At 53.1% G+C, this 22,517-nt stretch overlaps 1 protein-coding gene and 1 long non-coding RNA gene across 2 annotated transcripts; both read right to left on the bottom strand.

Annotated features, from left to right (window-relative positions):
• Positions 1-1,020: 1,020 nt before the first annotated feature.
• LOC118907485 (ral-GDS-related protein-like) lies at positions 1,021-7,170 on the bottom strand. The gene is made up of 9 exons (XM_057490125.1): positions 6,492-7,170; positions 5,539-5,754; positions 5,125-5,228; positions 4,570-4,639; positions 3,772-3,837; positions 3,360-3,428; positions 2,330-2,451; positions 2,107-2,217; positions 1,021-1,740 (listed from the first exon to the last, which is right to left on the bottom strand). Exons 1-8 carry the CDS (start codon positions 6,807-6,809, stop codon positions 2,130-2,132), a joined length of 1,053 nt encoding a protein of 350 aa, XP_057346108.1. The 5' UTR covers positions 6,810-7,170; the 3' UTR covers positions 1,021-1,740; positions 2,107-2,129.
• Positions 7,171-20,728: 13,558 nt separating this feature from the next.
• Positions 20,729-21,740, bottom strand: LOC130680087 (uncharacterized). Its single transcript, XR_008993100.1, has 2 exons — positions 21,242-21,740; positions 20,729-20,935 (listed from the first exon to the last, which is right to left on the bottom strand). It is a non-coding gene; the product is annotated as an uncharacterized LOC130680087 (long non-coding RNA).
• Between the last annotated feature and the right edge of the window lie 777 nt (positions 21,741-22,517).

Genomic DNA, 22,517 nt, shown 5'->3' with positions numbered 1-22,517 from the left:
GATTCATCTGTTTTCTCAGTGGGCCAAACGAGTGACTTGAATAAGGGTATGTGGAAATCACAACCCCTACATCTTTCAAATCCTTGGTGGCGACATCAGTCTGTAGTCTCTCCTGGAATATATACTTTAGAGGGAGTTCTAGAGGCTTGTACTTGACCTGCCACACAGCATGAATTCCTTGCTTCCCTATTCCCAGTCTGGGGCTCCACCTGCATCGTAAGACCTGTAGACTCTCTCCAGCCTGGAGCCCCTGCAAGGGAGTGTTTGTGCTGATCCTGGAACTCCCCTCCAGGCCAGGCCTCCCCTCCTGGGAGGGTGAACACATCCCGAGAGCCCTGGGGGAGTGTAATGGGGAGAACAGAGCCAAGTGCCTCTGCTCAGCCTCCCGAGCCTTTTGTCACAGACGTCAGGCCACTCAGCAGCCTGGCGTGGGGATGGATGGCTGAGGGGCACCATGGGGGAGGACTGGGGACCTGGGAGCTTTGGGGGGTGCTCTGAGGTGTGAAGCGTGAAGAAATTGGGCTCACAGAAAGCCCCCCAATGGAAGGAGTGCACCTCTTGGAGGTGCTTTGAGAGACCAAGTTCAGCGTTTTTTGAAAAGGAGTTTTCTGGAATGTGTGGAGCAGCTGTGTCTCATTAAATGGGACAGTGCTAGACTGGTGCCCTGCAGCCGTGGGATCTATGTGGGTATGTCTGCAGTGGTATTCAAGACGTGAGGAGACACCCTGGGGCTTCTAATCAGCAAGTTTCGGTGTCTGATCATAATCTATAGGTGACAGGAAATAAGGTTCAGTTTCTGTTTGAACAGCCCTCCCCAGTGTTGCCAAGGTGTGCCAGCCTGGGGCTTAGAGCGCCCCGCTCTTCCTGAGCACTTTACAGGGGGAGGACAGAGGATGGAGGACAACCTGGCAGAGGTCAGGGCCCCCCTGCGTCATAGAGTTTGAGGGCTGGGGATGGGGTGGGCTGGGGCACACGATGTCTGCAGGAGGGGCAGAGCTTTGAGAAGTAAGAGCAGTGTCGTGGCAAACCGTTCATCATTTATTACATTCTGCACAGGGATGACCCCAACCCCCAGGAACCATAAACCTCAGACACAACACCCAGACCACACTGCACCTGGGGAGGCTATTTCTCAGGGATGAGGGGAGGGAGTTGCATAAGGGCTCTGCTGGGAGCATGTCCCGGGGCCCTGCTACGGCCAGCCACCCCTGCAGCCTCGGATGCTTCCACTGGGTACCCACGGGGACGGTGGTCCCATGCAGCACTGCGCAGTCTCTGTGTCCATCCCGGGAAAGGCCGGGCCTGGTGAGGACGGCCCCCATCTCTTCCTGGAACCCTGTGGCTACGACTCGGTGGCTGACAGCGCCCAGGCAGGAGTTGGTGTCACGGCGGGAGGCCACCTACATGAAGGGGAACATCCTCCACACGGTGGGGTGGCTCACCTCTGTCCAGCGGGCCACGAGCAGAGGGGACGACACAGCACGAAGGGGGCCAGGTTGGCCGCAGCTACGTACAGGCCCTTGAGGATACAGCGGCAGCCTCAGGAGCTGCCCGAGTCTGCCGATGGAGGAGGTGCCAGAGCACCTGCCCCAGCAGAGGCTCAGGATGAGCAGCGGGAGGAGGAGGAGCAGCAAGCAGACTGGGGTCCTGGGGCGCCAGGTGCCACCTGCTCGAATGGGAAGAAGCTCTCCTCCTCATGCAGCCAGGACACCAGCAGGGCCGAGGGCCCGATGACAGCAGCTACAGGGCCACGTGGGTGAGCAGAAGAGGCAGGTTATCCCGGGTTCCCCCCATTATCCTGCTTCCACCCCGTCCCCACTGCCCTCTGGGCTCTGGACCCTGTGCGGAGGGTCCGGTCAGTCACCAGCACCCGGGGGCGTCCCTGTCACGGGAAGGCTCCTGAGCATCACCTACTCACAGAGGAGGAGGCTGGGTCCCGGAGGGGGCGGGGAACCACCCTTCAGTCTGACAGGACTGGTCGGCCTTGGAGCTGGGACCCCAGCCCCACCGGTCTTTAGGACGCCCCCACACCCAGCATGGCCCGAAGCTTCCCTGAGGCTGAGGAGCAGCCCACCCCCTGCCGATCGCCCCAACCCAGAAACTCACCTGGCCCTGGCCGGCCGGTAAGTTTACATCTTGTGGGGCCTGAAGAACTGCAACAGTCCCTTTCTGCCGGCGCCCTGGCCTGGGGGCTCCAGCTGGCAGGACAGGCTGTAGCTGCAGGACAGAGGGACACCTGTGAGCCCCTGGAGCCACACGTCAGGGGGCCCTTCCCCCAGAGCCTGCCGGCAGCTGCAGCCCACGCCTCACTAGGGTGGGGGGGCCTCACCTCTGCTCTTCGTCCAGGGGCTCCACGGCCTGGAGAAATGAGATGAAGCGCTCCTCGGGCTCCAGGTCATACAGCCCGGCCGCGTACTTGTAGATCATCATCTCTTGTAGGATGAAAGTGTCCTGGGGCAGAGGAAGGACAGGATGCAGACAAGAGGGTGTGAGGAGTGGGGCACTGGGATGGTCCCGGATCTTTGCTCACACGGGAACCCGCCTTCCCTCCAATGCCATCCAGCCCTGCCTATTCCCACTGTTGGGTCTCCAGCTCCTCCTCCAGGAAGGAGGCCTTGGTGCCACCCCCCACCTGACAAAACCTTTAGTATCCTCAGCTCTTTGTGTCTTAACACTCTCAAGACACGTTAGACCCAGGGGATGGGCCAGACAGGGTCCTGCCCAGGGGGTCTTGACTCCATCCCTCACCTTCCATGACTGGGTGCTCAACTGTCTCTGTCTCATCCCGTAACCCTGGAAGGCAGGAAGGCAACCAAAGTGCATCAGAAACAGCCCCCTGAGCCCAGAATGAGGCCGGAACGTCCCTACCCTTTCTCAAGTTGGAGGACCTCCACGGCCCTCCAAGGGGCAGGCCTGCCCAGAAACAGCACCTGGACCTGGCCCGGGATCGGGGCTACAGAGAAGCGGGGACTGCACTGGGGAGCTGAGGCCAAGCTTCCCACGCAACTGTGTGATGGCAGACAGGGAGACTGGGGCCTCAGGTAGGAAGGCACTGCCAGCCCCCTGATGTGCTTCCTGCCCTGAAGGAGCAACATCCCTCCCCCTGGGCAGGGCCTGAGGGGGAGACCAGTCCTGCCCAGAGGCTGCCCCCTGGAGCCCTCAGCCCCACCTACCCTGGTGCCAGGACCGGGGCTTAAGCCCGTCCTTCTGGCACTCCTCTCCAAGAAGCCCAGCTCCTGGGGTGGATGGGGGAATCAGGAGGGGGGGAGGCCCGGTGCTGAGAGGTCCGGGCTCACTGGGGGCTCTCTCCTCTCTAAATCTCACCATCCTGCCCCCCTGTTCCCTGCTGGGTCACTCACGTCGTTATTTTCCGGGAGTTGGTTGACAGGCACGTCACGTAGAAACAATCCAAGGAATGGGACCATGCCCTGTGCCACCGGGGTGGGGAGGTGATGAGTCCCCACCTGCCCAGGGGCGCCCACAGAGCCTCCCCTGAACCCCACACCCGCAGCCCCCAGCTCCCTTGGGTCACCCTGTGCTGCCTCCCTCCACTCCCTTCACCCTGAGCTCCCCTTTTCGTCCCTCCCAGGGCTGGCTTTTGCCCAATCCCAGGACCTGTGGTCCCTACACCTGTCCTCCAACTTCCCCCTGTACCCAGCTGCTCTCGCCCTCCTCCTGGTCACCCCAGTGCCGGCAGCTCAGGGCTGGTGGCACCAGGGGCAGGTACAGGGTCGCCCCCACCGCCCGTGACCCGCGCCATGCCACTCTCACCTGCTTCTTCCTATGCTGGCATCCCCTGGGGGCCCACAGCTGTTGCTTCATGAGGGCCCTCACCTCCTGCAAGGACCAGGACACTCAGGTGCTCATGCTCCCCTCCCACGTGGCCTCCCACAACCAGACTGTGGTGGATGGCTGCCTTGCCCGAGCCTCCTGGCACCCATGCTGTCCCCACTTCCAGCAGGCTCTCACCCTAGAGCGACCTCAGCTCCAGGACACACTCATACTCATGGGGGCCCTTGGGCCTCGGCCGCTGCCCTGAGAGTGTCAGGGGAGGTCCCTCTGCTTCCCAGGGTGCCCTGAGGACTCACTGTCACCTGTCTATCAGCACGGCTCCCCTCACATGACTCGGGTGGGGGGGCCACAAAGCTAAAGCCTGTATTGTGCTCCCTGGACCCTGCTCACCAGGGATGCCTGCACCCCAGGGTGATGGCAACTGTCCATGTCAACATGAGGAGCCCGAGGCCCAGAGGGGGCAGTGACAGGCTCAGGGGACCCAGGGGAGAAGCCGACCTTACTCAGCCACAGGCCCCACCCCTGCTGCCGACCCCACACCAGCCCCAGCCCCGACTGGAGCCTGTCCTGTGGGGCCTCACTGGATGCCAGGCCCACAGTCAAGTGGATCCAGGGAGAGAGACAGACGAGGCCCTCAGGGGCCTGGGGGACCCTACTTTCCCCATCAGCTTCCCCCTTTCACCCCGCACACCTCAAGTCTGCCCCAAAGCTGTGCTACAGCACGGCAGAGGACTTGCCCCAAGGACCCCCCCTTCCAGTCCTCTGGCTTCCGTTTACCTTGAGGAGCCACTCTCTGTTAGCCTCTTCGTCCCTCTTTTTAAGTTTTTTGTAGGTCCGGGAGCTCTTCCTAAGGGGAGGGGAGAGGAGGAGGGAGAAACATGGCCAGCAGGTGGAGAGTTTGGGGGCAGGCCCCTTTTCCTGGGGCATCCAGGAGATCCACTAGCCTGCATGAGGCTTTCCACCACAGCCCTGCGCCCTGGAGAATCCGGGGCCGGGGTAGGGCATTGCATGTTTCCACCCAGGGCCTCCATTCCCAGTTCTCCCCGGGGCGAATCTGCTTTGGGCCAGGTCGCTATCCTTGGGGCAGAGACCTCCTGCTGCAGAGCACAAGCTCAAGATCTCCAATGGGCTTCAACCCACACCTGACATTGCAGGAAACTGATTCCTGCAGGTGTACCCCTGGCCTAACCCACAGAGGACCCCAAGAGCCTGCCATCCCTGCCCCTGGCTCTGCCGCCTCCCAGGAAGTCCCAGCCCACTGAGGGACACTGCAAGATGTAGGGGTGTCCCTGTCCACTCAGGTGCCCCGGTCCCAGGGACAGGACTACCCACCAGGAAACACGTCCCCAGGTGCTCTCCAGACGACCTATGGGACGGCTCCGCAGGGCCAAGAGAATGGCACAGAGGGCAGCGAAATTCTTGAGGGCCAGACACTCCTGGGAGGGAAGACAGAGCTGAGAGCCTGGCCTGCTTCTCTGCTCTGTCCCCCCATGAACTCCTGTCCTTAAGGAGACAGACACCCAGGGAGCCCAGCACACCTGGTACCTGCTGAGCAGCCCTCCTGGGTGGAGGACTGTAGCTCAACCCAAGGAAGGGGCCAGGGATGGCTGTAACACCCCCGGAGCCTGCGAGTCCACATCCTCATGCCCCTGGCACGAGGGGCTCAGTGACCATTCAGGGCAGACCGCAGACAACCATCCTGAGAGCTGGCAAAGGAGGGATCCCAGGGGCCATCCCATGACACACCTCAGCCACCCGGATCCAGAACTGCACCACTTGGGCCCTGTCCTGGGCCGTCATGGTCACGGTCCCGAGGCAGGAGGAGATGACCAAGCTAACCATGGCATCGAATTGCCTGATGACCATTTGCACGTTGGGGGCCAGGAGCTCAGTGCCTTCCATCAGTGGCTGGCTGTCTAAGTAGGCCTTGCATTCGCCGTATTCAATCCTGCTGTACAGCTCCTGGGGATGACAAGGGGTGTCACCCAGCTGTGCCCCTGGTGCCCCTGTTCCCAGGCAGGGTCACTGGTCAGAGCTGGGGCCCAGGCAGCTGGGGACATGCTGTGGGCCTTGTGGTCATCCAGGCTTCAGACCACATCCACTGAGGCGCCCAGGACCGGATGCACAGGACCCCACAGTGGTGGGGAACGGAGGGGCTCTGCTCGCAGGCACCCTCACTCACCTCCTCCCTGCAGCACCAGGCAGCTCACACCTGCCCATCCTGGGGCATCTGCCTCCCATTCTCCCACTCCGTGGGTTCCACTCCCCACTCAGGTGCAGTTTCCCCCAAAACACCTCCACCCAGGGCCTTTGTTGGTGTCTGTGTCTCCCACACCGTCAGGTCCATGGCAGGGGCCTCTGAAGTGCGGAGGCTGTGGAGGCCTGCAGGCCAATGGCCCGAGGACCTAAGGCCCTGGCAGCACCTCCCTGAGCACCCCTCCCCTGCCCTGCCCCTCCCAGCCCACCAGGCCCTGCCCCCTTTCCGTCCGCTCCTCCTCATTGGTCTGCAAGGTTCCCTAAGTGCCATGGTCAGGGATGGCTTGGGGGTGAGGAGAGTCTCTCAGGGCACATGGTAACTCCGAGGGGAAGCTGGGACGTGGGCCCAGATCACAGGAGTCTACATCAGGGGACAGCAGGTCTGGGGCAACCCGTGACACAGGGAAGGCCCACCCCCAACCCTGAGAGCCTGCTCCACTCACCGCACACATCAGGGTCAGCTGCTCGGCCACCAGGTGGGCGGGGAACTGCAGGATGGACCGCTCCTTCGTCCTTGGCACGTCCCGGGTGATCGCGACACAGGCGATGGTGGGCTCCGGGTCCGCCTCTGGCTCTGCCAGGCCCTGTGCCATTCCTGCAGGTGCCACGGGACCCAGGCCCGGGGGTTCATGGGGCTCTAGCTCGGGGCCTGGCACCGGGGCTGAGACCACTCCTGGGATATCCCAGGGACTCATGGGGTCTGAACATGGCTCTGGCTCTGCAAGGCCTGGTACCATTATAGCACTTGCTCTGGGCCCCATGCCTGAGGGCTCCTGGGGCTCCAGCTTGGGTCCTTGCCTCGGAGCTGAGGCCTCTGCTGGGATGTCCTCCAGCTCTGCAGGGGCTGAGGCAGGTGACACCGGCCGTAGCTCCCGCACAGGGGTCTGAAGGAGCGCCTGGACTAGCTGTAGCCACGAAGCCGGCCTTCCCTTTGTCTCTGGAGCCAGCCGCCTCTGCCGTGGGTCTGGAGCAGGACACAGAGAAAGGGTCACCCCAGGGCTGATTCCCTGCACCGTACAATGACAGAAAAGCCCTCACTGCCTTGAAGGGAACCCCAGTCTGGGAAGCCCACCCTAGATGGTCCCCTGGCTGCAGCCCCTCACCTTCCAGCTCTGCCACCGTGGGTCCCAGGGTGGATGAAGGCTGGCTGCCATGGAGGTCGCTGGGCACATGCTCGGGCTCCCAGGCAAGGCGCCTAGCCCGTCCCATCCTGGGGCTGGGGGAAGGCCTGGGGGTGGCAGAGTGAGAAGCCTGGTCTTTCCAGCCACACTGGCCTCCCGGTCCACCCTTGTGTGGGCCTGGCCGCTGTGCACTCCCCTGCCTGTCCAGGCACCTGCCCCTCCCCTTCCTGACCCTGCGTGTCTGTCCTGGGACCCCATCCTCTCCCATCCTCCCCAAGAGGAAGTCCCCAGTCGTCAGCCTGCCCATGGGAATCCAAAGATGAGTGACCTGCTGGGCTCTGCTGGGCTCCCCCTGCCCCAAGCCCCAAACTCCTCCTCCCCCCATTCTGTGAGATGGGAAGTGCCCCCTCTGGACCCAGTGAATGCTCACATTTTCTGTTCCTCTTCTGGCCCCTCGTCACGCCCCCTGTTGCTTGAAGAGGCTGTGATGGCATCAGTTGTGACACTCCCTGACCGTGACCTGTGGACGATGCCTGAAGTGAATGCCCGAGTCCACCCGGGATGGGGTCCCAGTATTGTGTCTGCTTCCTTCACTCATTTATGCTAAGTTTTCTCCAAAGGGTCTGCACAAAGTGGGCACTGCGTACCTATTGTTGCTTAAGGAAGTCCTACCAGAACCTGTCCAGGTACCCCTCTCCTGCCCCCAGAGGTCCCTCATGTGGCCACAGTGAGGACAAGGACCTGGCCCAGCCACAGGGAATCGTGAGCCTCTGTTCCAAAGGCTGCTTTCCATGTGCTTTTCCAATACGGTGAGGCCAAAGGCTTTCATCGGGTACAGAGAAGTAAGCCCCGAAGTAGCCCAGCTTGGCCGGCAGTCCTCTCTGCACTGCTGGGTGCCACGGGAGCCCCTCTAAGGCTCCCCCTGTGTTCCCCATGGGCACCCTAACAGGCTGATCGCCAGCCACCCTGCCTGTCAGAGGAGCACTTTGTGGCTCAGACACGTGGGGACACGCAAGACACACAGCGGGCTGTGGGTAGAGGCCCAACTGTGCCGAGGGGGTGGGTGCTCACTGGGGGAGCAGCCGGCCTGTGGCCGGCTGGTCAGCATACCTTACAGAAAGTAGGGACCAAGAAATGTTCCGGCTGAGGGTTGTCCCTGAAGACAGCTTTCTTGCCCTGAACTGTCCCTGCTTCTCCTTCACAGCTGCCAGCTGGTTGGCATCCTTGGGAGGGAGTGTGGCCTCGGAAGTGCTCTGGCTGGTGTTTGGAGCTGGTTCCACTCATACTGAGCGCTTTCTCCCCTTCCTCCTCACTCCTGTCCGGGGAGCCCTGCACGTGGGGACCTCAGTCCCATGGACAGTTGGCTCAGGTTCACACAGAGGGGGAGCAGGGATATAGTCAGTGGGAAACCCAGGACCCACCAGGACGAGGGAGGCTTGCAGCTCACCCGAGAGCCCCCAGCCCCCTGGGATGCGAACAAGGAGAGGCACGGGGTGCCCCTGGGAACGAGGTTCCAGGCCCCCTGGAGTGGGACTGTCGGCCACTCTCGTGGGAGGGCCCTGGCAGGTTGCCAGGTGTGGAACGGGGTCCTGGGGTGTAGACAGCCTGCCCCAGTTCGAGGGAGATGGAGTAGGTGAATCCATCCACCAGCTCCTCCACGCTTCCCAGGGTGGAGCTCTGCAAAGCCGGCACCTGGTAGCTGGGGAGGAGGCACCCATGGCTGCGTGGACCTCCCCGCAGGGGGCAGTGTGGGCCCCCAACCCTGCCCCAGAGATCAGGCACACAGGGTGGCCTTCTGTGTAGACATCCAGTCGCTCAGGGAAGGAAAGGTCACCCCCGGGCTCAGGATTGACATGTGGGTGGAAGTACCTGGTCCCAACACTCACCTCCACATCCTGAATGATGAGACCAGAGCTGTGACACTGACAGCCCCCCTCCTCCCCAGCCTGCAGTGCCACCCATGCCCCACGCCCACCGCACACACACAAGGGGCCGGGGTAAAGGTCAGCCCGGGATGGGTCACACTCGTGGCCTGGCCCTGGAGTGGCCTGCTCTGGGCTGCCCTGTGTTACCTCGGGGCTCCTCGGGAGACACGGACAGAGGCGTTGGAGGTGGTCTCTGAGCCAGCGCCCACAGGCAGCAAGAGGCCACTCTCTCTCGGCTTCCCTGACTCCCACGCCTTCAGAAGGCTCCGCACAACAAGACCACATGTTGCTCTGTCGAGCGCCTCCGGTCAAGTGAGCAGGACTGGGGTCTGCCACCAGGATCTGGGTTCCGTCCGGGTCACAATTAAGGTTCTACTGGGCATGTCATCAGTGACATCACTTCTTCAAGGGTCCATTTCCTGGGCCCCTCCCTGCATTCAGACACGCCCACATGCCCCTCTGGGCTGCTGACTGCCCACCCTCCTGGCCCTTGCCACGCATGAGTACACAGATCTCCACCATAGCCCTCCCCTCGCTCTTTGGTAATGTCATGAGAGTTCCAGCTCTGAGAGAAGAGCTGAGCTCAGGCCGCTTTTTCTCACCACTTCCCTGTCCTGCTGAAGCCACAGCACCTCCCAGGAGCTACCCAACATCCCAACCTGCACAGGCAGGGTCACGCCAGACATTCCTCCCTAGGGACATCCCCAGGGATATATGGATGACACCTCCAGCTCCTGGGGGCTGGTATCACGTGTGTCTGTCGCACAGACTCAGAGATGGAAGAATGCCAACCAGGCCTGGCATGGAGCGTGGAACACGACGCAAGGCAGGCTGGGGTCCGGGCCTTGTGATCTTAGGCAAGTCAGTCCCCTTCTAGGCCGTTTTCAGGTGTGCACCTTGAAGGGGCGGCAATGAGAGGAGATCCAGGTCGTGTCATCTACTGGCGTCCACCTTCCAAAAGTCCAGTCTGCTCTCAAAGTAGGTGCGTTCACCAGGCTGCTGTGCTCGTGTGTGTATGTGTTGGGGTGGGGGGTGCAGATATAGCATCTTATTTTTCACCTTAGAAGGGATAGCTTGGCATGCCCACAAGATAGACTTATAGTAACTTCTCTAGGATGAAAGGTCCCTGAATTTTTGTTGGATTTATTTCCTACCTTCTGACATGTGACTGTGCTATCAATATGCCTAGATGAGCTGTACTTCCTGATCACTGGGTCCAATCAGCCTAGTACCATCAATGGGGTGGGCCAGTGTGACGGCTTCTGGAAGGAAAAGGAGATGAAGCTTCCTTCTGTCTAAATGACAACCTAAGTCTGGAGGTCTGATATACCTCTCAGATAGTTTTCTCTCCTTGCCGGCTGAAAGCTAACTGCCCTGCTGGACTTACTCACAGGAAGAGAACAAAGAGCATTTTCCTGACCAATAGTTACACACTGGGTGCTTGGGGATCAAGTGATGAATCCCCATGTGCAGCAGGAACTGCAATTTGAGACACTCCGATTATGGTGAACATCATGTCATCTCCAAGATTCAAGCCTTTTCTGAGTAGGCCAAATGAGTGACTTCAATAAGGGTATGTGGAAATCGCCACCCTGACATCTTTCAAATCCTTGGTGGTGACATCTGTAACCTCTCCTGGAAGGCAGTACTGCTTTCAATGTATACTTTAGAGGGAGTTCTAGAGGCTTGTACTTGACCTGCCACACAGCATGAATTCCTTGCCGACAGTCCCCTGTGGCTAGCAAGGAGGAAGCCGGGAGCTCTGCGTCCCTGACAACTCAGCCAGGTGGCCTCTTGACACTGAAGGAGCAGCACTGCGGGCACTTGGTCAGGGTGGGGGGTGCTGCTCCTGATACCAAGACCCTGTCCTCATCCCTGAGGTCAAACCACAAAACACAATGACAAGGTTTTGAGGAAAGGAAAGAATAGTTTACTGACTTGCTAGCAAATGAGGGAGTGGCAGGCTCCTGCCTTGAAGAACCACCGTCCTCCTGACACACAAGCGGTCAGGGCTTTTCGAGGGGAAATGGTAGGAGAGAGGGTGGGGTGCAGACACATGAAGTGGCAGCTTGCAAGGGTCCAAGCAGACATTTCTGCGCCAATTCACTAGCTTTGTGTTTTTCTTTTCTGCTGCTCCTCAGTCCCCAGGGACTGGATGCTTAGGGTTGAACAAAATCAGCTTTCAGCTTTAACTCTGACCCTCAGACTAAGAAAATCTGGAGAAGAAACTGCTGCCCCACCCAACCCCGCCCATTAGTGGACAAAGTTTCTGGGGCTGTTTGAGTTCACTTTCCAGTAAATGTTAATGTTCAGTTTTGAACAAAGATTTGATTCCCCTTTTCTTCTATTACAAATTCATTTATTACTGTTATATTCCCTTAACAGCAGTCCCAAAACAGATCATGAAATACCTTGAGGGAGAGCTGACTTTATTTCTTGAAGATAGGCACAAGTTGAAAAACACAGCTCTAAGCGTTTCTTGGAATATCAGCGCTGGCTGACAAGACAGGAACTGCCATCTGCGGTGCAGATTTCCAGTGGACTGTCTTATGTGTTCATATTCTGCACATGTTGCTGTTAGAATCAGCAAGGGAGTGTCTCCTTGCAACTGCCTGGAGTCGGCAGCCTTGCATTTAATACTCACATGCAGAATTTTCTCAAGAGCCCCTCCCCCACTTCTAGCACATGAACAAGTTGGGGAAATGAGAAGAGGGGACTCACAAGATGCCTTTATGTCCAGACCCACTGCCCCACTCCCTCCACAGAGGCCTCAGGAGCCGAGGGGGCAGTGCTTGCAAGCCCAGGGCCTCCACTTTACCTTCCAGGCTGCTCCCCTTGCTGCTGCTACACTTGTTACCACTTTCAGAATCCTATGAGAGAAACTCAAGCCAACTTGGGCCTCACTGAGGTTTCGGTTCAGTGAACAGGTGAGCCTACAGCTCCCAGGAGTCAGCCTGTCCTGGCCCTGCCCCTGCCAGTTCTTCAGTTCATTCTGTGCTGTGAGTACCAGCGCTGGTCCTTCCTGCTGGGAACCTGTTAGCCGATGCTGTTGCTGAGTGCCTCCTGCCTTGTGCAGCCGGCCGGGTACGCAGCTGCCCCCATACTGCCCCCTCTCCACACAATAACCTGGGACTCTGATACTACGTTCATGTCTTCTCTCATTCAGGTTTTTAATTTTAGCCATTCTCATGTGCATTATCTATGTTTTCCACCTACATTTCACTTCCATTTCTCTCGTGAGTCATGTTGAGGAAAAAAAAGTCAAGCCACACGTGGACTTGGAGCAAATTCTTGCAAGTCATACCTCAACAAAGGACATGTATTTACAATACATAAAGACCTGCTACAGCCCAATGGCAAGAAGACAAGTAACCGTTCCTTGTTCCCCAGGAAACAGGAGAAAAGGCAAGTGAAGTGTCCCAGGAGTCCCGCCAATTAGGTGAGGGAGATGGCCCCCATCACCAGCCATTGTCAAACTTGACCCCCATTGCTGCCCAGCCCTGGCCATCCTTCCCTGGACTCCCAAAGTGTCCCCAGCCCTGACCCCACATCCTGTCCCCAGCCTGCAGCACAAAAGGGTGGCGTCCTACTCTGATATAAACCTTTGTGTTATTGAAGCTGTGGAGGGAGAAAATAAAGGACTTTAGAAACTTATAAACATTCTCATTTTTTTATTTCAGAGGTCATCTGTTGAAGGAAAGAGGACTTTACATATGTTGGGGTTTCTTTTTAAGGCAGGGGCTTAATCAGGCAGCTATGGCCTGTTCTATTGCCTGGCTGTACAAAATGACTTAAAGCTGTTTTTGAGGGGTGGGCTTTGCTTGGCAGTGGCCATTTCAGGTTAGGCTCCTCTCCCTCAGATTGGGAAATTCCTCTGATTTCCTAGAACATTTGCTTATTGTTTGTGTAATGCACCTGACATTTACTAGATCTGGCCTTTTAGAGTTAACTTCTATTGCTGGATCACCTACATTGAAAGACTCCAGGCAATCTCTCCTTGCTTATTGTATCTGGCCCACAATACTGGCCTCACAACTGGGCTCAAGAAACAAATGACGCTCTTAGAATTTCAAGCAGGAAACATATTTAAGAAGCCGCGGAGTCATGGAATCTGTAATAGTGACAAAGAAAGCTGGTTAGCTGTTTCAGCGGGTAGCCTTCTTAGAGCAATAATTCTCACAGTTCATGTGCCTCAGAATCACCCAGATGGGCTAAAACTGGCAGCTGGGCTGCATCCCAGAGTTTCTAACTTAGCTGCTCTGGGGTATGGCCTGAAAAATCGCCTGGTGTTGATAAGTACACGCATTATCTCATTTAATTCCCACACAGCCTTATGAATTAGGCACTGTCTTAACCCCCGTTTTATTAATGGGTCGCTGGGGCACAGAGAAGCCACTCGGCGGACCGTAGGCTGGGGATCAGGCACTCGTTGCTACCACCGTCTACGAGGCGGGGTAACTGTGTACGCAGACCTTAGTATGCCTTTTCTTCTAGAGTCCCGAGATGCGAAAGAGCAATTCCCTGAAGAAAAGTGCCAAGAGCATGTCCTCCGATCTTTTGGCGCCCCGTGGCGGTTTCCGGTCTGGCTGACCGGCGTGCTGAGCCCCCGCTGCCCCTGCGGGTGGGAATGGCGCGGGCCGGAGGCCCCGAGCGCATGCGCGGCCCTGAGGCTGCTTCTCCCGGCGGCGTCCGTCTGAGGCGGTTTTGCTGTGACGGCTGTTCTGAAGCGGCTGGTCTCCTCTCCCGCCGCGCGTCATGCGTGTTCTTGTTTACGTTTCCAAAGGGTGGGAACCTACTTTCCAATGCACAGCTGTTCCGATCCGTGTATGGCTTGTTAGAGGTAAAACTTATTTTTTCTAGGTATTGGAAGAGCCTTTTGCCGTATATATTATATACATACATCATCCGTCGGAGCTGGAGATGGGGCTGAGGGAAGCGGGCAGTTAATGGGATTTTTTCCTGTCAGAAAACATGTGACAGGACATACTTAAATATAGCATTACCTGGCAAAAAAATATCATCCTTCCGTCCGGATTCTACCTTTTTCAGTGAATGGATGTCAGCCAGAGGGGAGGAAGGGTCTCCGGTTTCGGGTTCCCGCCCAGCGCCTGCAGGCATCCTCCCCTCCGCGCACAGCCTCAAGGGCCCCCCTGGGCTTCCGGACACTAAAGCGGCCTCGTCCCGTGGGGGCATCAGGCTTAGACCCTCTGTGCCTGCTGCTTTCAAGTCAAGGCGGAAGACTTGGGTGTGGAGTTCACGTGGCCACTAGGAGTTCGTGGCTACTCGGAAAGCGCGTGTCTCCGCAGCCCAGGATCACCCCCGACAAAAGCCGATTGTGCCAAGGCATTCCTCAAATGAAAAGGGTAATTAATGATTCCTTCTGTTAGAATCCCTTTCCATTCCTAAAACGGCATTTTTGCATACTTATTCGTACATTTCCTTAATAGCCGTCACATGGAGATGTGTACAGGTGCGAGGAGAGCAGTGATTGTCCAACCCCTTAAAGAGCCCAACAGTGGCTCCTGCACTCAGACGCTTAGTAATCACTCCTGGCTGGTGCTGGGGTGACTGTGACAGTGGTGACGGTGTTAACACGAATAGCATGTTCAACAGCATGGGTCCTCTGAGACCTCTGGCAATTTTATGTTCACCTCACTTTGCCACTCGCCACATTTTGCCTTGTGTTGTAGTTATTTCATTATGAGCTTTGTTTTTCTGAACACAGAAATGCTTGTGGAGGAGGATTGTGTTTTACTTATTTCCATTTACTCTGTGAGGGAGAGCACTAGGTTCATGTATATCAATTAGTAAGTGCTTTAGGGTATGTACGTAATTGAAAATTAATGTGTACACCTGAAACTCATGTATCAACTATATCTCAATTTTAAAACAAGAAAGAAATTGGTGGTAATGGTTGTTCAGTAACTGCTTTTCCTAGAACCATATAGAAGTGATAGAAGTGCTTGACCAAGAATGTTTGACCACCTTGGTGCAAACTGCCTAGCTTATTGCAGTAATTTCCTAACTGGTTCCTCCGAGTCTTTTCTTGCCACTCTTCAACAGAATTTCTTAAAGAACCAATATATTTTATTTGCCACTTTTTTTCATCACTTTATTGAAAAATAATCCAAATGTCACATAATTCACCCATTTAAAGTGTACAATTCAATGATTTGTAGTATGTTCACAGAATTGTGCAGCCATCACCATATTCAATTTTGGAACATTTTTGTCACCAAAAGAAGAAAACTCATATCCTATACTTTTCATACCCCTTAGTTATCATACCCCAGGCTCCCCCAATTCTATCCCTCCCCAGCATTAGGCAACCACTAATCTACTTTCTGTCTCTACAGATTTGCCTGTTCTGGACATGTAATATAAATGGATTCATGCGATATGTGGTCTTTTATGACTGCCTTCTTTCAGCATAAATTTTCCCAGTAAAGAGTTGTGACAATATGTGTGAAATGTTGTTTGTGAGGGAATCTCATTGGAGCCTCAAGGCCCAGGGTTTTTATTGGGGGCTGGTCATGCAGACACCCTCTTCTTTGCACACACGAAAACCCAAACTCCCACTAGAAAAGCTGATTACCACAAATCATATTGTTTGCACAGTTAAGGCACAGTGAGCTACTCTTATCAGTTAGGGTGGTGGGAGCCCTCCCCCAGTTCCCAGATCCTAGTCAAGGCCCCAGTTTGCCAGCCGGATTATCAAAGAATAGCGCTCTCAGGCCTGTTATGTTAACTCATTTCTGCACAGATTTTGATAGGGATTGCATTGATTCCGTAGATCCATTTGTGGAGGATTGCCATCAACCATATTAAGTATTATATTCAGTGAACACGGGGATGTCTTTATAGTTATTTACGTGTTTAATCTCTCTTGATGTCTTGTGGTTTTCAGCATATAAGTCTTATACTTCTGTTAAATTTATTTCTAAGTATTTTACTTTGATGCCTTTGTAAGTGGAATTTTCTTAATTATTTTTAAGATTGTTCTTTGCACATGTATAGAAATACAATTGAGTTTTGTATGTTGATCTTGTATCCTACAACCTTGAACTCATTTACTAGCTCTAATAGTGTTCTTATTTTTGTGGATTCTGTAGCCTGTTAATATGGTGAATTACATGGATTGATTTTTTTCAACCAGTCTTGCATCCCCAGAATAAACTCCACTTGGTCATGGTGTATAATAGTTTTTATATATTGCTGCATTCTGTTTGCTAATATCTTGCTAAAGATTTTGCAGCTATTTTTATGAGAACTGTAGTGTTCTTTTTTTCATACTGTCTTTGTATTGTTTTGGTATCTTCTTAAAAGCTTTCTCATATAACTTGGGAAGTTTTCCCTTTTTTGTTTTCTGGGAGAGATGGTCTAGAATTGGTGTTAATTATTTTTTAAACACTTGGTTTAATTATCCAGTGAAGTTATCTGAGCCTGGAGACTTTTTTTTTTTAATTGCAAATTGAATTTCCTTAAAAGTTTGGAGCTATGCAAATGATTTAGTTCAAACTGGGTGTATTGTGGTTGTTTGTGATTTCCAAGGAATTTGTCCATTTCAATTAAGTTGTCAAATTTATGTGTGTATAGTTGCTAGTATTCCTTTATTACCCTTTTGATGTCAGTAGGGTCTGCAATGATATCCTTTGTTTCATTCTGATATTGCTAATTTGTGTCTTTTTTCTTTGTCGATCTTGTTAGAGGTTTGTCAGTTTTATTGATCTTATCAAAGAACCAGCTTTTTGTTTTATTGATTTTCACTATTGGTTTTTCTGTTTCTTTTTTTTAAAATCATAGGAGCTATTTCACTTGCATCATAGGATCAGTTTTTATTGAAGTATAGTTGACACAATATTATATTAGTTTTAGGTGTACAACAGTGATTCAACAGTAATATACATTAAAAATGCTCACCACAATAAATGTAGTTACCATCTGTCACCACACAAAGTTATTACAGTATTATTTATTTATAACAATATATCAATAATATAATATGATTATTGACTATGTGCCCTATACTGTACTTTTCATCCCTGTGGCTTACTTGTTTTGTAATTGGAAGTTTGTACCTCTTTATCCCCTTCACCTGTTCTGTCCATCCCTCCATTCTTCCCTCCCTATGGCAACCACCAGCCTGTTCTCTGTGTTTATGAGTCTATCTCTGTTTCGTTTGTTTTTAGTTTCCATATATCATATTCTACAAATTTCAATACATTGTAGTTTCATTTTCATTCAGTTCAGTGTATTTTTTTATTTGCCCTAAGACTTGCTCTTTGATGGATGAGGTATGTTGTTTAGTTTCCAAGTGTTTAGGGATTTTCCTGTTATTTTTGTTATTGATTCCATTGTGGTCAGAGAACACACTCACTTCTGATTTCAATTATCTGGTATTTGCTGAGGTTTGTTTTGTGATTGAGGGTATGGTCTATTTGGTAAGTGTTCCACGGGAGCTTGGAAAGAATGGGTATTCTGCAGTTATTGTATGGGGTGCTCTATAAACATCAATTAGATTCTGTTGATGGTGGTCTTGAGTTCTATATCCTTGCTGATCTCTCCTTTCAGTTCTGTCAGATTTTGCTTCATATATTTTGCAGGCCTGTTGGTTGATGCAGACACATTCAGGAATGCTGTGTCTTCTTGGTGGATTGGCCCTTTTATCATTATACAGTATTAGCCTCTGTCCCTGGTAATTTACTCTGCTCTGAAGTTTGCATCTGGTATTAATATTGCTGCTACTGCTCTTTTTTTTCTTTTTTAAAATTAATGTATGTATGGGATATCTTTTTCCACTTTTCCATTTTCAACCTACTCATATCATTATATTTGAAGGGGGTTTCTTGCTAACAACATATTGCTGGGTCATGTTTTTTTTGAAAATCCACTTTGCCAGTCTCTCTTTTCATTCCTTAAAATGATTTACATTTAATGTGATTATTGATCTCAGAGGGCTAGATTTCACCATTTTATTTTTTGTTTTCTGATTATTCCTTCTGTTTCTCATTTGTATATTTTCTTTGTCCCGACTTCCAGTCCATTACCAAGATGTTTAAGCTTTCTTTATTATTTTTTGTACATAACTCCTTCACTTACATGGCTTCGAGTGCTGTGTGTGATGCGACCTAAGGATCCAATTTAATTGTTTTCAACATGGACTCTCACTTCCCAGGTCCTTTTGTGGAATAGCTTCCCCTTCCCCGCTGCTGGGACACAGACCCTCTCCATCTTGGAGCCAATTCCTGACCTGCATAGGGTGTCTGTAAGCAGTTAATTCCCATCAGTTGGTCAACATGCCTCTCCCTGTGCCAATATTTCTGACTTAATTACAGGCTTTGTAATGGGCCCCAGTGTCTGGTAGGACAGGTAACACCGCCCTGTTCTACTGTAGAAGTGTCCTGGCTATTTCCAATCTTCTGACCTTCCAGATAAATTTTAGAGCTGTCATTTATTCCTCTTCCCACTATGAGGCTTTTTTTTGGATGAACCCACTTTCACACGGCCGGCGTCTTCCCCTTCCTGTTTGGGGATGAACGTCAAGTTCATTTTAAGCTCCTGGCTATCTGTCTGCCCTTCTGTTCCCACTCTGGGTAGAGGCCATAGTTCAGAGATTTTTTTTCCTGGTTAAATGCTGGGTCTCTCCAGAGCTGCTCATTTGGGTGGTAGCCCCATTGCTCAGGCATATCAGTGATAAGGCCAGCCCCAGTGCTCGGGTCTTGGGGAATGGGGTGACACCCCAAGTCTCCTCAAAACCCCCTCACTTCCTGTGTCTGGGCTTCCCTCAGCATCACCGGGAAGTCAGCCCTGGGGAGGCAGATTGCTCTGTGCACTGAACGGGCCCACCCAAGAGTGAGGAGGGGGTCCACCAGTGGGGTACTCCAGCTTCGGGGGGCTGGTGCGGCACGCGCCCATGGTTCCTCCATGGCAGGAGGATGCTCAGAGCAGAATCTCTGGCTTCCGCCTTGAGGCAGCCTGCTGCCTCTTGTCTCAGGCCTCGGACATCCTTGGGTTTCCTCCAGCACCTCTGACCTGGTCTCCAGGAGCTGCTGAAATGTCCCTGGATCCTGGACATTAGTCCTGAGATCAGCCCTCAGGAGCCCAGAGGTTATTTTTAAAACATTTTGTGTCAGGGAAAATCTCAAGAATGCGGTGACCCACGGGCTGTCCCCAGATTCACAGTAACCCAGGCGGTGCTGACCCCATTTCCACCCCTGCCTTCCCCCTCTATCTTATTAGGTCCCTGTGAATCCCAAGGTCACATTCCCCATCCAAGATGTGGGATTCTTCCTACAGAACAAGCCTGGCTCCAAAACCCACGGGGCAGCCCAGGCCCTTCTGTTCCTCCTCTGCAGCCTTTGGGCCCCTCCCTGCACTCCATCCTCAGGGCCCACATGCAGGTTGGCAGCTCGGGGCCTCAGTTTCCCTGTATGTATGTAGGATAGGCATCTGCCGGGTTGGGGCCTGGGGAGGGGTCCAGGCCGGACCTGGGAGATGGGATTAAAGGCCCAGGAGCTCTCCCTGTGTCTGTCTCTCCCTGGTCTCTCTCTCCCCATCTCTCCACTATCTCTCTTTTTCCTTATCTCTGTGTCTTTGTCCCTCCCTGTCTCTCTCTTCTCTCCCTGGCTTTCTCTACCTGTACCTTGATCCAGGGCTTCCCAGCCTCCGGACCTGTGAGAAATAAAATGTTTGTTGTTTAGGCCACTCATGCTGTGGGATTTTTGTCTTAACTGCCCAACTAAGACCCCTTAGTCCTGGAGTCGACCTCGAGCCCTCAGCTAGCAGCTTCACCTCGGGACTCTGTTTCCCTGTCTGTAAAGTAGGGATGCTATGGGACCATCCTGGAAGCTATTAAATGATGCCTCTCCTGGCACTTGTAGCCCCTAGGCTATTATTATTACTGCGGTTGCTATTGTTGCCATCCCAGCCTTGGTTCTGTCCTGAGGGTTCCCGGCTGGCTGTCCCAAAGCTCTTCTGTCTGTCCTGACTCCACCCCACCCAGCATCCTGGGGCCCTGTCCCATTCCTCCTGTCCCACAGCCCATGACGCAGTTACAACAATGAGGGAGAGAAGGGTCCACCCACTAGGCAGGTGGCTTAGGAAATTCCAGGGCATAGCAGTACTGGGCACTGTTCATCTGGCACCCACCTGCACCCAGGAAGTGCTGGATGGGCTTTTGTCTTTGCCCTTGTGAGCGGTTGAAGGAGCACATCCTGTACTTGCCAGGCAGCCCTGGCCATCCTAAGCTCAGCTGTGTCTGCTGGAACCTGCAGATTGTCAAGGCTGTTGGAGGCGACACAAAGACAGCTCCTCATATGGTGCTCACTCCCACTCCAGGCCCTTTGCACATGCTGTGCCCTCTGCCTAGGACCCTCTAACCCGTTTGTACCTACAAATCTCTTCTTCCAGGTCTCTGTCAGGTGTCACATCCTCCAGGAAACCTTCCAAGACCCCATGCAGGAGGTCCTAGCCCTGGTGTCTCCCTTTGGCAGATCTTGTCCAGGTTGTAATTTTGCATTCATGGTGATATTTGGATTAGTATTCATCTCCCTTGTTGATGAGGAGCCCTGGGCAGGCAGGGAGTGGGGTATCTGGCACACAGTAAGTATTTAATAAAGAATGGTGGACTCAGTCTTTGAGTTTAGTAACTATTTATTAAGTCCCATCTTTCGTTCATGCAACAACTTTTACTGATCCCTGCAGGGCATCAGGCCGGGCTCTGGGTGCTGGGGACATGCTGTGAATGAAGAACCCTGGCACTCTTCCTGCAGGACCCCTGCGGTCTGGAGCTTCTTGCTGACATTCTTGTGCAACTCATTCTTGTCACCCAGGGCCTGTTTCCTAGAGACAGACAATACACTTACGAGCCAGCTGTCAGACCTTACTTGGACCCATCCCCATGAGCTCCTGGCAGAGGCAAGGATAGTGTCACAATATACAGTGGTCATGCTGTGTCCCAATAAAACTTTATTTATGGACACTGAAATTTGAATTTCATATAGTTTCACCTGTCAGGGAAGTTTCATCATCAGGGGACCAGACTTAGCAAATAAACATCTAGGCACCCAATTAATTATGAGTTTCAGGTAACAGCCAATACATTTTTTAGTATTATTATATCCCAAGTATTGCATGCAATATACTTACACTAAAAAAAGAAAACCAAACACAGTTCATTGTTTATCTGATAGCCAAGGCTAACTAGGTATCCCGTATTTTGTCTGGCACCTGTGATCCATCTCATGCCCATTTTGCAGATAAGGAAGTAGAGGCCCAGAGAGGGTAAGTGATGTGCTCAAGGTGGTACAGCCAGGGATGAGCAGAGGCCGAATACAAGCCAGACTACGGGACCCAATGCCTTCAGCGCTCATTTCCTGCCTCCCAGGAGCCCAGCCTGAGTATGGGGGCCCTGAATGAGCAAAAGCCCCCCTTTGCCTGGGTTAGGAGCACTTTTCTCATTTTGAGGAGGGTGTCCCCAGGCCCAGGGCCCTCTGCTGGCATCGCAGAGAAGCCTGTCCCACCGGCTGTCTGGACTCCAGCATCTGGAAATAGGGCAGCTGGTTCCCTGTAAACAGCCGGTGTCTAGAGGTGTTGTCAGAGGGCCCAAATCTTGGTGTGATGGTGCTGTGACTTGATACCCTGCCACTGGTCCCTGTCACTGGATACTTGGTAAACAGTTTTCTGAGCAAGAGCAGCAGCGCCCCACCTGGTCAGTGCGGTGCAGGGAGCGGGGGGGGGGGGGCTGGGTCCAACCGAAACCCAGCTCCTGACACCCCATTAGCCATTATGCCTGCTCTGCCCTGATCCTTTGTAAACATCAAGCCCTGATACCTGTTACTTGTCAAGGATCAGACACTGTTAATCATCAACCCACCCTAGTATTTCTTAGCTGGAGACCTGGAAGCACTATAAACAGAGCTCGGATACTTTGTAAACAATGAATCCTGACATTTTGTTTCCCATCAGGAGCCTCATCTGGGGGGGCTGGCAAACCACAGCCCTGGCCACCACCTAGAAATGGCTTTTACACTATTCAATGTTTGGAAACATACCAAAGGAAGATTTGTGACACATGAACACCAGATGAAATTCAAATTTCTGTGTCCACAAATAAGGTTTCCTTGGGACACAGCCATGCCCCCTCACTTGTGTATTGTTTATGGCTGAGTTGAGCAGTTGGGACAGAGATTATATGGCCTCTAAAGCCTCAACTATTTATTTATTTATTTATTTATTTATTTTTTATTGAAGGGTAGTTGACGCACAGTATTACATTACATTAGTTTCAAGTGTACAACACAATGGTAGAACATTTATATACATAATTCTAGGTTCCAGCTATCACCCTACCAAGCTGTTACAATATCTTGACTATATTCCTTATGCTATACATTACATCCCGGTTACTTATTTATTTTACCAT

This window comes from Manis pentadactyla, chromosome 12 (assembly GCF_030020395.1).
Source record: "Manis pentadactyla isolate mManPen7 chromosome 12, mManPen7.hap1, whole genome shotgun sequence".
In the NCBI taxonomy this organism is placed as follows: Eukaryota; Metazoa; Chordata; class Mammalia; order Pholidota; family Manidae; genus Manis; species Manis pentadactyla.
This window is presented reverse-complemented; position numbering and strand designations above follow the sequence as displayed.